Below are 17,224 nucleotides of genomic sequence, written 5' to 3'. Positions count from 1 at the left end.
TATGTAGAAACAGAAGGACAAATGAGTTAGCTGTAATTCACTAGGTACTTCAAGTAACACCTGCAATAGTCTTCCACCCACCTATTAGATCAGGGCCACAGAAATAACCAAACTTTGCATCATGGCCACATAAATCAGTATTGAAGTCTATCAGACATGATGAACTTTCTGGACAGGAAAGAAAAAACAGCACAGTTTTCAGACATTTCTGAGGGCAGTGAGTGTTTTATTTTGAGGGCAGGACTCCTGTCAGCAATGTTAGATAAGAAGCAAAAGGTACTGAGTAAGATCTCCATCCCTGCAGGAGTCTATGCTGTGAATTTGAGTGAGAGTCATCAAAACTCCTACCCTGTCTGTGCATTTTTACCAGCTTCTAAAAGTGCAGTAGATGTTTACATAGCATGGAGATCATAAATACTTTTGATCACGTACATTAGGACTGTCAGAACAGACAGTAAAAGGAATACAGCTTGCTGAGCTTTCAGATACACTGTTCTGCTCAATGTGAGGAGCTGCCAAGGTTAAGAAGTCTAGATTCTCAACGGTGAATGTCACTGTATATTACAACCACAAAAAGCGTTTCTGGATTAAAATAATTTTAAATTAAATTTGCTTCTCTGAGTAGTTCCTACCATATGATAATAAAAGTAAAATCTGACACAGTTTAAACAAAAAAATCCTTTACTAAGATCCAAGATAATGGAGACTCAACAGATGAAAGATATTTTAACAGAAGCTATCCAGAATCTAAGAGCAGGAAGATAAATCTACACACATCTTTGGACAGATATTCTGCCAGCTCTGGCACAAGGGGCAATCAACCAGGGGCATCATGTAACAGTGTGTCTGTAAACACTGTCACTTCACTGTGGCTAAGTGATCAGGGAATAAACACTGAAATGACAACTTGTGAAACTTCCCCAGTGCTCCAAGTCCTCAGATCAAGACCTGCAATTACCTCAGGTATCAGAAACACTGGAAGAAACTCTGGTTATTAGCCTCATAAAGGAGAACCTGCTGCTACTGCTCTGCACAAGAGCCTGGACACCAGAGTTAAGTATTCCAGGTAAAGTGGTAAAAATACTGTAAAACTCAGGTTCTGTATTCCTGCCACTGTGAGACAAGCTAAATTTGCCAAATGGCTTTGTGACCCCACCCTTGTAAATCAGCTTGTTAATCATTATCGTCATAGAGGCGATAAAGTTGTTTTATGAGCCAACACTAAAGCAGTAACATTAACTACTTTTGCAGGGGCTGGTGTGTTTCTCTGCAGATAACATTTATTAGAAGGCACTCTCTTTAAAGGCACAGGTTTGCTTCATAACCTTCTTTTGGAGCACTGAGCAATCTGTTCCTCTTACTCCTCCAGTCTGATCTACATGTCAGACACAAGTGATGCCTGGAGGGTATGGGTTAAGTGATATGAAATCCCTAAAACACCCTGAACTACAGGTTCAAATCTAAACTGGATTGTCCTGGCCTCTCCTCCTGACAGAACAAAATTTATGATTATTTCTCAAGGCCAGACGCACACTTGGCTCTATCGGAGAGACAGACATAGACAGAATTTGCCAGGAGGCACTGACGCAATGCAGAAGAGACATGAAAGGCCAAGAGGCACTTAGAAAACAGAAGGGGTGGTGGACATGAAACTCATTCATGATCCCAAATTATGTAAATTGAAGAGATTGAAAGTACTTTAATTCACGGGAATAATGTCACAGGCATGTCTGGCAGAAGGAAGCTACTGAAGGAGCAGTCAACAACTGTGCACCATCCTCTACAGAAAAGGCTTCTGCCCACATTGGTTGTTTTCTTTCAACCTCTCCAGAAACAACTAGTCTGAATCATGCCTTTTCCTAACAAATTCAGAGGTAACCTCCAGCTTTGCCTAGACTTTAAAGCACCACAGAGAATATGCTTTCTGGACTGAATGAAAGGGTAGATACAATAACTTTAACAGACAGTCTTCAATTCACCACTTGGATGCTCACTACCCTCCAAATTCCACCAGTGGAAGCTTTGTGGAGGACTACTAAACATTCAATAATCTTTCTTCACCTCCAGGACACATGAGAAATATGCTTTTAAAGGAACTACCAATGATACAAGAAAACATGTCTAGAAACACCTTTAGAAACATCCAGTTTGTTCCTCACCCTCTAGCACAACCAAAATGACTGACTTACTTGAAAACTTCTCACCAGAGAGATACCACAACAGTCCAGTGCTCAGAAAAACTGGAAAGTTATTCCTAATGCCTGCCTCAGTTCTCTTTTGCTGCAGTCAGCTATCTTTACTTTACACTCTACCTCCTATCCTTACATTGCAGCATCTATTTCAGAAACCATTTTCTGCCAAATTCTCTTGTCTGTCACAGGTAATTTTTGTCACAAGCCAGGACAAGCAAAAGTGGACTGCAGGTGCAGGAACAATACAATGATTGACTTTATCTATTTATTTACTGGAAAACAGTATTTTCTGCATTCATTAAACATGGAAGTTGGGCATTAAAGCTGAAAAGGTAAATGCAATCTCTGCCCCACAATGATTTCAGTGGGGTCAGGACTTCTGTGATAAAAACACAGACTTGGAAACAAGCGTGCTACAATATGCTTAGCTAAGGATAATGCAAGTTGCAGAGAAAATAAAGGAAAAACATTCCCTGGCTGGGAAGTTCCCAGTCATTTATATCTAGGGAAGAGACAATGCTCATGGACTGCTAATTTCCTTGAGGATTTTTTCTCTTCCGTTGGCCAGATTCTTAACACCACAAATTCTTGTTATGATTTCAATGCACAATTAATCTTCAGTTAGAGGAAAAGGAAATGGAAGAAGGAAGGAAGATCATGAGGTAAATGTTGCAGAGGGGCAGATATCAGATATGAGGCCCCATCTTTTGTGTAATATACCAGTCAGCTGGCTTTCCTTGCTCCATTTTGACTCCCAGTCATCTCTTTCAGACTGCCTGTCTTGTTTGTTTAAATTACAGGTGATTTAAGGGAAGAATGATCTCTTACTATTTGTGTGCATGCACATGAGAATCAGTCGCTGTGCACTGCTATGAAACAAATTAAAAAATAATTCAGCAGTAACTTTAGAAGAGCTCCATCTTCGGTTGCAACAGGCATGCTATGGGCCACAATCCCAGCTTCCAACAGCAAGAGTGATACCACCCCACCCTGTCCCTCCTCTTCCCTTTACACCCTCCACAGGTCCCTCACTGTCCCAAAAGCCTGTTCAGCCTGTGGTACAGGTGACAGCGGGGTGGGCAGGAACAGGCGAGGCCAGGGACTCTGTTCATCCACTGCTGACACCAGTGCACACTGTGCCGTGCTAACTCATCACCCACACAGGGCAGAGAGCAACCCAAAAGGAAACCTTGCAATAAACACTGCAAAGAACAAAAAAAAACCCAAAAAAACCCCACAAAACCAACTGCCAAATAAATCAAACTAAAGCCGAGCAAACTAAATGAGTGAGATTTGAAGAAGCAGAAACCAGAGGCCCCCTTTGACTTGTTTGCATCAGGCAGTCTGCACTGATGGCAGAGCCATTTGCTGTCCACAGTCCTTCTGGAGTAAACCCCCGAATATGTTTCACTTTAATATGGTATTAAACAAATTAGCCCCTAACTAAAACAGGCACTGGGAAGGGGAATAAATACAAGGTCAAGAGCAAACACTGCTAATCTCTGACAAGCACACACAGGCAGGGGGCAAGGTGAAGATGGAGTTTTACATTGGCTGGGGGAGAGGAAAAACAAACTGGTGACAGTTCAAGTCAATTTATAGCAGGAGACAGAGAGGATGACAAGGTTCCTCCAAGCCCTCCCCCACTCTTCTTCTTGAAAGGAAGAAATGCCAGAAATTTCAGCAGGTCTCTGGATGCAAGCTGACACAAGTGAAGAGGAGATGGAATTGTCTCAGTATAAACAACATGCCTGGAAATCACCTGTGCCAGCTCCCCTGCTAGCTCTGCAACAAGACTCACACTCACTGTGTTTCAATTGTCTTTCCTCCTTTCTCCTTCCCTCAAGGTTTCCAGGCAGCTACATGTCAATTTTGTCACACCCCAAGTTCTCCTGATCTTGTTGCAAGGATGAATTATAGGTTGTTTTAAGAAAAAGGTATTCAAGCAAAGGCTAAAGGTTCTTTTAATCAAACAAGGTTGAAAGAGTACCAGGGATTTGTCTGGTAGAAAACAGAATGCACTTTACTTAGCTTAAAAACATACGTGACTCTAAATACAGAAGCAAATATGCATTCAGGCAGAGAGTATATATCCTTTTTTTGTCTTTTTTTTTAAGGTTAAGCAGGCAATTGCATGCAGAGATATTAACTGACTCTACATGCCCACTGAGCAAGATGTTATTTCATGAGTGATAGCACAAAATTAGAAACTTTCCTGCCTTGCATAGGACTGGAACTGGGCATTTTAAGGAGAAGTCCTCTGAGGGATTTTAGAACAAGAAAGCAACATACCAAGAGAATGGCTATGGCTACTCTGAAAAAAGCCTCTGTGAGTATAAATTATATTTAAAAGAAAAATCTAAAAAAAAAATCTCTCATCCAAGCAGGTAGCCCTGAGACAGTATTTTATTTCTTGGGAAATCTGGATTCTCAGGATGTTAGCCCTGAAGGAACACCCAGCTGGCTCTTCAAAATCATCATTTTATGTGGAGCAGAGCAATGAGTTCAGAGCCCAATCTTTCACACTGCTAACCTGCATCTCCAGTACTGAGCTTTTCATTCTGCACAGCAGAAAATAACAGAAGAAATCTGTTTAGCACAAGGCAGTAGAAAAGAGGTAACTTATATTGCTGCTGCTACTTCTACAGGCTGAAAAAATTTAAAATACATCTGGAGCTCTCCACTCAAAAGCTCCTGTAAATCACTGGCACCACTACTGGGTCATTTTAAACAGTTTCATTCTAAAATGCCACACTTACCCCATGTGGCCTAGATTACATATTCACATGTAAAAGGACTACAAGTATTTAATAGACCCTGTTAAAAATTCTGGTTTCATACAGTGCTAGAACCAGTCCTACTATTAAAAATGTCTACTAACAATCTTGCTAGATCTCTGGACTTTGCCTGCAATAGCTAACTCAGAAGAACCTGTCTTCCTGACAGCCACCTACCAAAATGCTTCTAAGCAGCTCTTCACCCCCAAGCCTGGCTGGCTCTGCCATGCTCTCTGACCATGAGCCACTCTGAATGACAGCAACTCCCTTCCCCAAAGAGCTGAGGTAAAAAGGAAACCAGTAAGACTATTGCCACTACCACTAATTGTAACCAGAGCTGTCAGCACTTTGGGGAATTACACACACACACCGGGAGTATCAGCTAACCTGAACCTTCCTGTTGTGTTGAAAGGCAGCTCAGTGCTGGCAAACTCCAGGGAGTGACAGAAATAAATGATGTGCCAGGTGCTTTAGGATGACCCTGCTTGAGCAGGGAGGTTGGACCAGATGACAAACTGTGGTGTTTCCAACCTCACTCGTTCTGTGATTCTGTGATAAAGGACACAGCCACAGGAAAGCAGATGAGCTGTTTAACTGCTGCTTTGCAATAGTATCTTTTGATATTTATGAAGATGTATATTGTATGTTTTTCTCATCCTAGGACTATTTTCATATTCCTCTACTAATATACTTTTGAACTATGGTTACTTTAGAACACTGTCAATCAGGCACAGGTCATAAAAGGATGTCATAAAGACAGCTACTAACATTATGCCATTGTGGCCCAAGATGCATCTTTACATAGTACATGTAGAGAACTATCTGGTATTATTACACTGGTAGTAACACACTGCAGGACTTGCATCTCTGTCCCTTGTTAAGTACAGTCAATTCCCACAGAGAACTGTGACAGATAAGTCTTCAGTCATCTCAGCATAGCCAAGCCTGCCCAAAACCTAATTCTCCTTCTCATTTTCCACCTCCTGCCCCTCAAGCAGAAAAAGGGCCTGCCTAAAATTAAAAGAATCTGCTGATACACCTATATGGGTAAACCTCTTTGGTAAATAGAAATTTAAGATGATACAGCTTATATCGAATCACTGAATGACACAAATGACACCAACAGACTTTCTCACTGATATAACTGAGTTATGATTTCTGAGGCTCAGCTACATACACTAAGAGCAGGAGGGTATTTGTCATGTACCTAGTTCAGTAATACTTCTAAAACTAGAGCAAGCCCAAAGTATGTTAGCCAAACCCCATTTTCTTCAATCAATACAGCCACGTGTAGAGGCTCTATGTGGGTGAGATGCTACATCCCATCCTTTTACTGCATGAATAAAAACGAACTGCTGGGCAGGGACACCACCACTGATGGGCTTGGAATTCTTCCGGCTGTATGTTACAAATCTATACTAAGTATCTACCAGCAATTGTATGAGGACTGAGTTACCGGAAAAGAAGTTTTACTTCTGAAAAAAACAGCAAGTAAAAGGCAAAAGATGTCCACATCTTGCATTCTTTGCTGTTGTTGGGACTGAAAAAACAACTTGTTTAATTCAACCTAAAGCTTTGCATATATAAAAATAGTAGAAAGAGCATCTCCAACCTCCCCCTTCACTGCTGTCTAGGAGGTGCAATGAAAGTACAGCATGGGTTAAAAACCTGGAGAAGTGAAGGAGACCTAATGATTTCTTTGCTCTTCTAAGACTTTCTAATCCTAATCTAACAATATATTAGGCTCAAATTAGGTAGATCTTTTGTTTCATTGAAGTTCATTTTTATTCCCTATACTCTTGTTAGGGAGCTTTATATGCAAAAACGCTTGACCAGAAACATTAAGATTTCCCAGTGAGGACTGCTTCTATGAGACTAACAGTCCAGCATGCCCAAAATGCTCCCAGGAGCTGTAATCAGTGCTGTATGTAATCACTGTTACAAACGTCAGAGGAAGATGAAATCATTGATCTGTCAGTCAGCAGGGGAGATATCCTCCTAATCCCTTCAGTATAGTATGTCTAGTCTGAAATCTTATAATCCTTTTATTTTATGTACTGAAACTGTGGATATTCTCATTATGGATACTTAATCCTCTCAAAGATGATACATTTTGGCCTCAGTGACACTACTGTGGCATTAAACTCCTCATACTCACTGTGTTCTGCAAAGAGCATTTCCATTAAGGATTTTTATGTGTCCCTCATACTCATTGTATGATCTGTGCCATATCATTGTGAGAACAGGGCTCTCCTGTTCATCCTTTCTCTGCATTGTTATTCACATTATTTGTAGGTTCATCTACAGGTAGTCAGGAAAGTTGATCTGAAGTCAGTAATATTTTAATTAAATTTCAACAGGTTAGTTTATCTACAATGTTAAAATGGATAAATTATACTACATTAAATCCCTGTGTGGACATACACATTCAGAATGAAAATGGCCTTAATACAATTTATGTCACTTTGCTTCCAAAGCAAATGGAGACAAACCAAATGAAAACCACTTATATTTTGAGTAACAGTATTTACACAGTGATTCAGAGTAATTCAACTCATCTTTTTAAATTCCCATATTTTGTCATTTCATTATTTTTCCCTGAGTGTTCCTGTATAAACAAGTCTTCAAATTATCATCTTTTTAATCTCCCATTTTGCTCACAATTTCCATCCTTGACATCCAGTAATTTCTGCCCTTATGTGGATCCTTTTCATTTTACTCTATCTTTTAGAACTGGTATAACAAGGATGAAATAATTGCCAAGATTAAGAAAGTTTCTGCAGTAAAGAGCATCACAGAACCACAGAATGGGTAAGGCTGAAAGGGCCCATAGTGGATCAACTGGCCCAACCTCCCTGCTCAAGGAGGATTATCCCTGTGTGCATGTGGCACAGAACTGTGTCTAGCCAGTTCTTGAATATCTCCAGAAAGGAAAAACTCCACAACCTCTGGGCAACTGCTACCCACACATGGTCACTGCACAGTAAAGTTCTTCCTCATGTTCAGGTGGAACTTCCTGTGCATCACTGCAATCATCTTTGTACACTTATGTATCTTGCTATTTAACGTAAAAGAGAGGCAAGACATTGGTTAACTCTCTGAATTTGGAAATCACCACAATAGCCCCTTCTAGTCTTTTACTTCAAAAGCTCCCATTAACATGTTATGTAGAGTAAGCCGCAAGAATTACTTTTCATAAGAAATTCAAGACTCTTGTCTGAGCGAACTTTGGTCCAAATCAACATTTAACAGTGTAAAAATTGTCATTTTCAATAAAAGCAGCCCCATAATCACATCTGTAAAACCTGAATGGATAGTAAAACCAGCAAATTCAGGAGTGAATACTTGCTTCCTAACAAGCGGAGATCTCCCTCTTGAAAGCTTTAATTGACTGGAATAACCCTGGATAAACTGCCTAACAGAGATGCATAGGGCTATGGGTGATGCAGGACAGATAGGTTAGTTAAGACACGAGGTTGCAAAGACAAGCAAGTGTAGCCAATGAGACAGAACAGGCAAGCTGTAGTGGTGTTTGTGCCTGTTAAATCACACTTGATGTTTCTGCCTGCTCAATCTGAACACACCTAATCAGTTATCTCGTCTGCTGACACCTCCAATGACACCAGGGACATATACCTCCCAGGAATGCCCACAGATAGACTTCTGTAAACTTTAATGCAGTCCCTGGGGCCTTGGTCTGCAGCAAAACCTTCTGGTTACTCACATCTGCACTACAAGCATTTGTTAACGACCCAAGTACTAGCTAAAACCACTGCCTCACCAGGATTTGGGACATTTCCAAAATTAAGGCCATTTTGTTCCATTTTTTTTTTATTTTATTCTGCTTTAACCTCACAGTAAAGTCTTCCCCACCGGAGCCCTATCCAAATGGATCCAAGCAACAACCATCCCCAGACCACCAGATAGCCCAAGTATATACTCAGCTATATTCATAATATCTAGGCCCTGTTAAGCTCGGAAAGAGATTTATATTGGGTTTTACTTTAGAATAGTATAATAAGCTGCTTCATCTACTTGCAAACAGGCATTTCAACCTTTTTGCAACTAAGAACAGACCCTCAAACCCCATTTTTGAAACTCAGCTGCTTGGTAGGAAACAACCATGTTTTCTAGGACCTTTAAAAGGAACTTGGCCAGGAAACAAATCAAAATTGAGCTGGGACTAACCAGGGTAAAGGTTGCTTATATCTGCAGATTACCCCTCTCTGATTTTCTAATTCACTCACCATGTCTTATCTTTCCATTAATCTTTAATAAACCTTTTAGTTAATTCCCCAAACACATGCAATCTACATGACAGCAGGATACAGTGCAAAAGCAGTCCATGGATACGAGGAAATAGGCAGCAGAGGAATCAAAAGGAGGAAAAACTTTCAGGATTAAAACTATCCAAACTCCAGGTCAGTGGAAAATGATGAGCAACTGGGAGAAAGCAGCAGTAAGGGGCAAAACAGGCAGGAGGGAGGGGCTGTTAAGGGTATTAGTATTTATCTGACCATTGGATTCATTCTCTCAATGGGGCCCTCCTCTCTTTTCCACTATGGATCCACTTTGACAAAAACAGGCAATCCAATTTCAAACTTGGAGTCTCTTACATGTGGAAAACCCTCTCCATGCTGACAACAAGGCTATAGCTAGATTAAAAGGTAAATGTAATATAACCCACCCCAGCAGAAATGGTAATCAAATTATATTGCCTCTAAATATGATAAGTTTGGGACTGGGGCCCTCAGGGGAAGAGAAGGTGTCTTGCAAACAAAAACACAAAGAAACATGTTAAAGGAAAGTGGTAAATCAATGCATGAATTATGACTTCTACCCTCCTTCTCTCCCCCAGGGTGCTTGATAAGCTGCTGATTGCTTCTAAAATATCTACTACCAATGTTAGGAACTGATTAAGCAGCTTACAAAGCACTGGGGGCTAACAGACAGACCCACCAGGGAGACTGCAGCTCTGGAGTTAAGTAGCTCGCTCTTTCATGGCTTGATTATTAAAGATGAGATAGCAGAACATGCTGAAAAGATGTGGAAACAGTTTCATACCTCAGGCAACTGGCCTTTTAATTTTACATATGGAATCATTTCTACCCTGTGATTTCACCAGCCAACAAAAAACACATTTCCTGTTGCTCTGTAGTCTCCAGCTCTGAGGGGCATCTGAACTACCTCAACTACATGTGTCAGCTGAACATCCCAAATTGACTACGCTACCCTTATCCTGCAAAAAAGGCACCACTAGAGAAGGGAAACATAGGTGAAAGAAGATTAAAATACTGTGTTTTACACACCACTGGCAACAGCATTAGTGTGAACACACAGGTGCCCAGGTCAGCCAGCACACCTCACCTCATTGATTCCTCCACTGTGCACCTGAGCATTGCAGCACACTCACCTTAGATTCCCCATCCTCCCTTTTCAGCTCTTTTTTGCAAATTCTTCTTGTTTCATCTGTTACATAATAAAATTCTGCTGTTCAGGTAAATGTACTTCAAGGTTCTTGCTTAGTTGAATGAGTATCAATGCAAAGACAAATTCTACTGGCACTTTACCTCTTCCATGGTCACATTTGTCATGGTAACACTGCATGGCTCAGCTCTGTGTAGCAGGCTGGCTGAGGGGTGGGAGGATGAGGGTTAGGTTCCCCCCCCACCCCCTCCTCGTGGCAATGCTCAGCAGACTTTGTAAATAATCATGTTGCACTAGGGACTTCACAAACTTCAAAATTCCTGAACAGCTACTCTTTCAAGCAAAGAAATAAATACTACTTGTCACCTGTAGACTGAGACTTTAATGAGAATTTATGGAGCAGATGAAAAATTTCTTGTAGCAAAGTTCTCTTTGCAGACTACAGTTTTCTTTCACAGTCTCTTTCCATCCCTATTTGAACCTTGATGCTCTAGGCTTTCATCCCTAATCAATGTCACTGTTAACCCATTCTTACACCAAACTATAAACCACAGACACAACTTGGAAGTAAAAGTATTTATGCTATGAATAGCTAGAAGGGAAATGTACAATTAGCTCTGAAGGTGAAAATAGGCACGACGTGTAACTCACCTGCTGAAGGTCTGCCAGAGAATAAAGATGGATTTGCTGAAGAAGATACTCTCTGGGAAAGATCCTGAAAAGAGAAAGATGGATATGTATCACACCTTTTTGACTGGGAAACTCAAAAGCTTCCTCTCCCCATCAAACAACAGCAGGACAGAGATGTTAGAGAGAAAGAAACTAGAATCATATCTCCCTCTAAGCACTAGCTATTTTTACAGCTTTCTGCATGGGCACAACAGTCCCATAATAAGAATAATTTCTGTGTCAGTGTCAGGTCATATACTGAGACATTTGCAGCCATTGAAAGCTCTTTCTGACCACAGACAATGTTTCTTTAAACAATTAATGCAGCAATAAAAACAAATAATGCAAATGACACATTAGAAGTATTTCTTATGGTCTGAGACAAGATTCTTGATCTGCTACAAAGCTGTAACACTTAAGTTTCAGATGTGATTTATGGTTTTGTGACCGAAATAACTGTATTGGGAAAAAGGCCATGCAGATACTATTCTTCCAACATAAAGCTGACTGATATCAATTCCCCCTTCCATGCAGAACTATATGTATTGGTATAGACTCTATAATGACTTACTTAAGAAAGGAGTATTTACCTTATATAAGCCAAAATTTCAGGCAAGACCATCGCTTATGTGCTGACAGACCTGATAAGTAAAGCTAAATTACAGGAAACTGAACAGAGAAGAGATGCCCTAGACTGATTGACAGTAAAATTAAAAATTTCATCACAGATGAAAAAAAGGACACTGGAACGTTAAGTGGCTATTAAATAAAAAAAGCTTATGAAAACCTGTGTACCTGCTATAAAAATGTCAGAAACAGAAAAAGTACATCCAACTTTGTGTGCAAAGATGGCACAGAGAAACCAACAATCTGACTGGCTTTGCTTTCCATCCACACAGAACAAATCCACTACCACACTCAGGTCTCCTGGGGAGATTAATCTTGCATATTATTCTTGCAAAAAAGCAACCAAGTATCTTAAGAAGTGGAACTATTTCCCACAATATGCTCTCTTTCGGAGTAGAAATTATAAACCCGGTTCCTAAATCTCAATCACATTGTTTTAAGGTAATATAGAAACAAAACTCTTTATATTATTAAATGCATGAACAAAGCTCTGGTAAAGACTGGTTTGTAATGGTAGAGCTGAATGGCAGTAAACACAGATGTTCAAAAATACCCCAAAGATAGCGAAAGGCCAATATGAATTTCCATTATATTTTGATATGAGACTATTGAGAAAGCACACAGTAGCTCAAAGTTTTAGAAGCTGCAACAACATAACCAGGTAAACCACAGATCAAGAAAACAAGACTACCAAGGCAATCTTTCCACAGAACATGGAAGAAATAATAAAAATACCTCTTATTTCCGATATTCCATTAGGTGTCTTAAAGAACAACCTTATACTGATAGTTTTCAAAGCTATATGTACTGAAGGGACTAGGACATCTCACTGCTGCTAAGGTGGACAGTACAAATAATTTGTAATTCCTTTTATCATCTTGAAAAAAACCTAAGATTCATTGGGGTAGGAGGAGAAGAGTTTTGCAAGCAAGGCACTGACAACTGCACACCACCGATCTTACGGCACTCTTCTGGAGCTGGACTGTGCCATTGCTCTCCTCACTTACCAAGAAAATCCACTCTACTCACCCAATTCTCAGCTGCAATCTCACTAGGGCATTGCCATTTCCCCCCTTCAGCTCTGATATATTCAGATATATTTCCCCCTTCAGCTCTCTATACTATTGCTCCTTTTTCAGGGGGCTGTATTGCAGTGGCTCTGCTGCATCATGACTTCATAATACATTTGGCACAATGTCAAAGACCACCAGAAAACAGTCAAAATCTAGACATCAGACAACATATGACACTGGAATTGGTCATTTGTGCATAGCAGACTTATTAAAAGACAAAGAGTGAACTCTGAACAGCATTTTGAAGCATTAGTATTTTTTCAGCTCAGATAGAATTTTTTTCATTAAAATTCACCCATCATTCACCCCGATCACACAGGCAGGCACTAAGCAGCTTTGCCAAAAAACATATTATTTGCTGATGCCCTTACAGCATTGCTAAGGAAAACAATTAGCTAATGAAACATTTCCTTTTTCAGGAAATAGCCTGAATAGCCCATAATGCAAAAACTGTAAATGACTAGTATTGATGACTGACATCACATTCCCCTGCCTACAAGGATGACATTTTATTTCCTTGTTTCCTGCAAGTTCTAACTCCTAGTAATAAGTGTGCAGGTGAAAAGCAAACTCATGATCAACTGAATTCCTTTATCTGACAAGTCTCAGCCAGCACATGCCCTGGTGACAAATCTTATCCCTGTACCTGTTCCCTTCTTTAAAACATGTTCATTTGCAGCAATAGCTCTGCAGAGCTGGTATCCAATGCACCTCCTCCCTTCCAAACCTATTTACAGGAAAAAAAACTAGGCACTGCCCTCCCAGTTTTATGCAAAACACACACACACACACGTATATATACATACATATACACACTCAGCACTCAAGTGATGGGAGTGATTATTTTCATTACTACAGAAACTGAGGAATAAAAAACCCCTCAGAAAGTAAGGCTGGTCCAGCTTCAGATTCACAGTCCTTCTATTGACTTGAAAAATTAAAACTGGTTCTCTGTGGTAGGCCACAGAGAAACAGCTGGGCAGCCAAAACTTGCAAATGCAACAGCATTTACAGAAGTCATGAAGCAACTGGGCCAGTCCCAGCGTAATTCCCAATAAATGCAGAGGTGCAAAACACTCCTTCAACATTTGCTCACACCACCAAAGGTGGAAACCATACAGCCCCATGGCTGTGAAACCCTGAAATTGCCTAGAAGGAGGCAGCTCAGCCCCACTCATATAAATAAAATGTTTTCACCATGCCTGTGGCAAGATGAGCAACTGCTTCAAAAACAGGTCTTGCTGCGCTGCATATCTGCAATTAAGTTCACCTCCAGAAAATTTCTGTTAGTTCCATTTGGAAAGAAAAACCCAAAGCTCACACCTGAATGTAAGTGACGAAGCCACCTCTCAGAAATGGGTCTGTTTGCCAGTTTTTGTCAGCCTCTGGTGGGTGGGGAACAAGAGTACAATGGGCACCAAAATACCAAACCCAAACACATTTTCAAAATAACTCATCATAAATGCAATCAAATCAGTTGGGGCATGAAATCCATACAGACCAAATACACCAGTGAGCAAGAGAATGTCTGACGGCCAGTTTCCGACAGCTTGCTTTGCCTGCACAGGTTCTCTGAGCCTAATGAAGTCATGCTTATATAAAGTCCTTTTCAGTAAGAGGCACACAGGAATAATTCAGTGCCTCTTGCTTCCCAACATGGATGCTTCCTCTTATGTAACTAATAGCAAAGTAGTATCTATGCTATCTCTGTCCCTCTGCCATTTGCAACTGAAACTGTTCAAAGGAAACCAAAGTCAGTAGAGAGCAGCAGGTAAGATGGGGCTCACACAAACACCACAACACAGCATTAGCATCCAAAGTACTGCAAGGCATCCAGATAAAACCTAAAATCACACTCATGTCCAAAAATCTCACAGAGACCCAGAGCAGGCTAAGATAATGATAATTAGGAACACTTCACTAGAAAATATGTATTTAGTTTCTCTGCACGAGGTTGCATCCGGAACTTTGAGCATGCTTGGATTAATACAAGGCTTTGATACAAAAAGACCAAAACATGCTTGAATTTTACTTTCCCCCTAATATAAAGGCTCTTTATAAACACCAAATGGGAAATCTCTGATTAGTCATTTGAAAGCAAAATAAAAGATGTCAGTTTTGTAAATCTTTTGATTGATGTGCTACAACTAACTAAATTTTTTTTTAAAAGTTGGTCAATTAAAAGCATTCAATAAACAGCAGCCTTTCAGTCAAATCTTAACACAGAAAAGAAACTGGAGTGAACTAGACAGAGGTCAAACGCAAGATGTTAAGACTCTTCACAATAAAAACTCAAACCTCTGCAGCTTCAGAATGTGACCTGTGACCCTTGAGAGGCAAATGGTATCAAGTGTACATCCCACTAAAAGCACCTCCTAAGCTTTCATGGGAGTTTGGAAACTCCCGAACCAGTTTCACCATTGATGAGTCACAGGACTGCTGTGCTGTAAACCCTGGCTACCAGTCAGGGTTTAGCCTGCAATGAACAAACCAAGTTCAATGCTGAGCAGCCTCTAGCTTTGCCAGTTACTGTGAACAATGAAATCCAAAGTCCTACTGGTTAAAGGTCTCTAAATTGCTTTATTGTTATATCCAAGATATAAACGTAATCAATGCAAGCAGAAAAGAAACACACCATCCAAGATTTTTAGTTGGATCAAAAAAGTGAGGATCCTCAGTTTATGATTATTATTCTTTTTTGCTTGATACTTTGTAATCTGAAGTATAGTATTCAGGCAAGACAGAAATTTCATCTGTTCCTTCTCAGATGATCTTATCAGGTAAGTATTTGCACAAACAAAGGTTATCTTTTAGTGTCCTCCTGCAAACAGAACCACTGATAAGAGTTTGCTTTTTGCATTTGGATAAAGTGTGTAGTCATGGTGCTTTTTTAGCACTAAGTAATTGCTCTGCATTTAAAGCCTGTTTATCACCAGCATAGGTAATTTTTCTTCACTGGGTTAAATACCCTGACAGCTCTGCTAAAGCTACAACCAATTAATCTGCCTATGCCTGACACTATAACCAAAGTACAAACCTGATAAGCAGGGAGAACTCTTCTTTTTACAGTGCAATCAAAAGAAATCAAGTTAGCTGGCAGGTGGGCACAACCAAGTCTCCTCTATACCAAAAAGACCCTTAAAACCTAGGATGTGAGGGGTGAAGGGAGGGGAAGCTGGCACCACGGTTTCATGTGCCAGCCAGGAGTGGCTCGTTTGACCAGGCTGAGAACTGTATGACTGAGCTGTGACTCACAGGGGACGCAGATGACCCGGTCCAGCACAGCACTGCATTCAGCCTCCTCTCCACCCCTCTGCAGGAAGCTGCTACACCCACAGCTGGCACAGCACCAGGGTACCAAGTCCGCTTCCTCGTCCAGCTCATACCTGGCACTGCAACGTACACCTTTGGAGCTACTGCACCACACTGCAAACTAAAGCAGCACAAGGCCAGCACATGCTAATTACTAATTATTACTCTTCCCATATTTCTTTGGCCCTGAACAAGAGGCAAGAGCTCTCTCTGGTCCTTTCCCTGCAGCCATACACCTGCACCAGCTGCAGCCACATGTGAAGCAGACGGGCAGGACCTGTGTGCACTCTGATCTCACTGAGAGCAGCTCCAATTTTTCAGAGTTATTATTCTGTAAGTACAGAGGGGTATCAGACAATTGCCAGTTATCTCAAATATACAAAGCAAGGTAAATAACATTTCTTGCTGGATTTTCTTTTGCAATTCATTTGAAATGGACACTGTCAATTCAAGGAAGAGAATGGCATCAGAGGTGAGGGGAAAAAGTAGGATTTTTTCCAGTGTTGATCATTCTCGCTTTCTTCAGGCTTTTGATTTTGTATTTCCTTGAAAATCTTAGCTCCTGGAAGTTTGCTGGGAGAGAAGAACCCAAATTTCCAGCCAACACAAGTTGTTCAGAAAAGCAGGGGCTTGCAAAAATTAGTGATTTTGAAGTCAAAAGGTAAAAATAAATGAATTAATTTAAACAAAACCAAAACACTACTTGTTCATTTAATTCTTGTGGTACTATGCCAGATTAATTCATTTTTTCTAATTCTATGAATTTATGCAAAAAAGCATTTGTGAATAATTTCACATTCATGAGGTACGAACACTTCTGGTTATGTTCTGGGAACAGCCACTCCCACATATCTTCAGCCCACACTAAGTGCTAGATTTATTAGCAAGCATGTCCAGGTAAGGTATTATTTCATGTTGTTATGAAATTCCCCACAAGCATCTCTATGTTGAAACAGTTACTCTTATCACCCATCAGCAATCTTGAACCAGTTTATAAACTTCCTACTAAAATGCAGTACCTCTCATCAACATCAACTCAACTTTGCGGTTCCTTGAGCAAGGTTACGGTAACATTGTGAAAGACAGGAATTACTACACATCTAACTCATGAATTAAGTACCACAGCTACTAAAAGCAGAACAGAGAA

At 40.4% G+C, this 17,224-nt stretch overlaps 1 protein-coding gene across 10 annotated transcripts in view; it reads right to left on the bottom strand.

The window, feature by feature from the left end:
• PLEKHM3 (pleckstrin homology domain containing M3) overlaps window positions 1–17,224 on the bottom strand; it is a 92,620-nt gene that overhangs the window by 35,753 nt on the left and 39,643 nt on the right. For all 10 annotated transcript variants that reach the window (XR_015289142.1, XR_015289141.1, XR_015289143.1 and 7 more), the window contains one exon: window positions 11,048–11,111. Coding sequence is in view for 4 of the 10 variants with exons in the window: in XM_086897303.1 (XP_086753429.1) it covers window positions 11,048–11,111 (64 nt within the window). In the remaining 6 variants the exon portion in view is untranslated. The remainder of the gene's footprint in view (window positions 1–11,047; window positions 11,112–17,224) is intronic.

This window comes from Cyanistes caeruleus, chromosome 7 (assembly GCF_971803275.1).
Source record: "Cyanistes caeruleus chromosome 7, bCyaCae1.hap1.1, whole genome shotgun sequence".
NCBI classification, from domain to species: Eukaryota; Metazoa; Chordata; class Aves; order Passeriformes; family Paridae; genus Cyanistes; species Cyanistes caeruleus.
The sequence above is the reverse complement of the archived record's forward strand: the minus strand, read 5'-3'. Positions and strand labels throughout refer to the sequence as shown.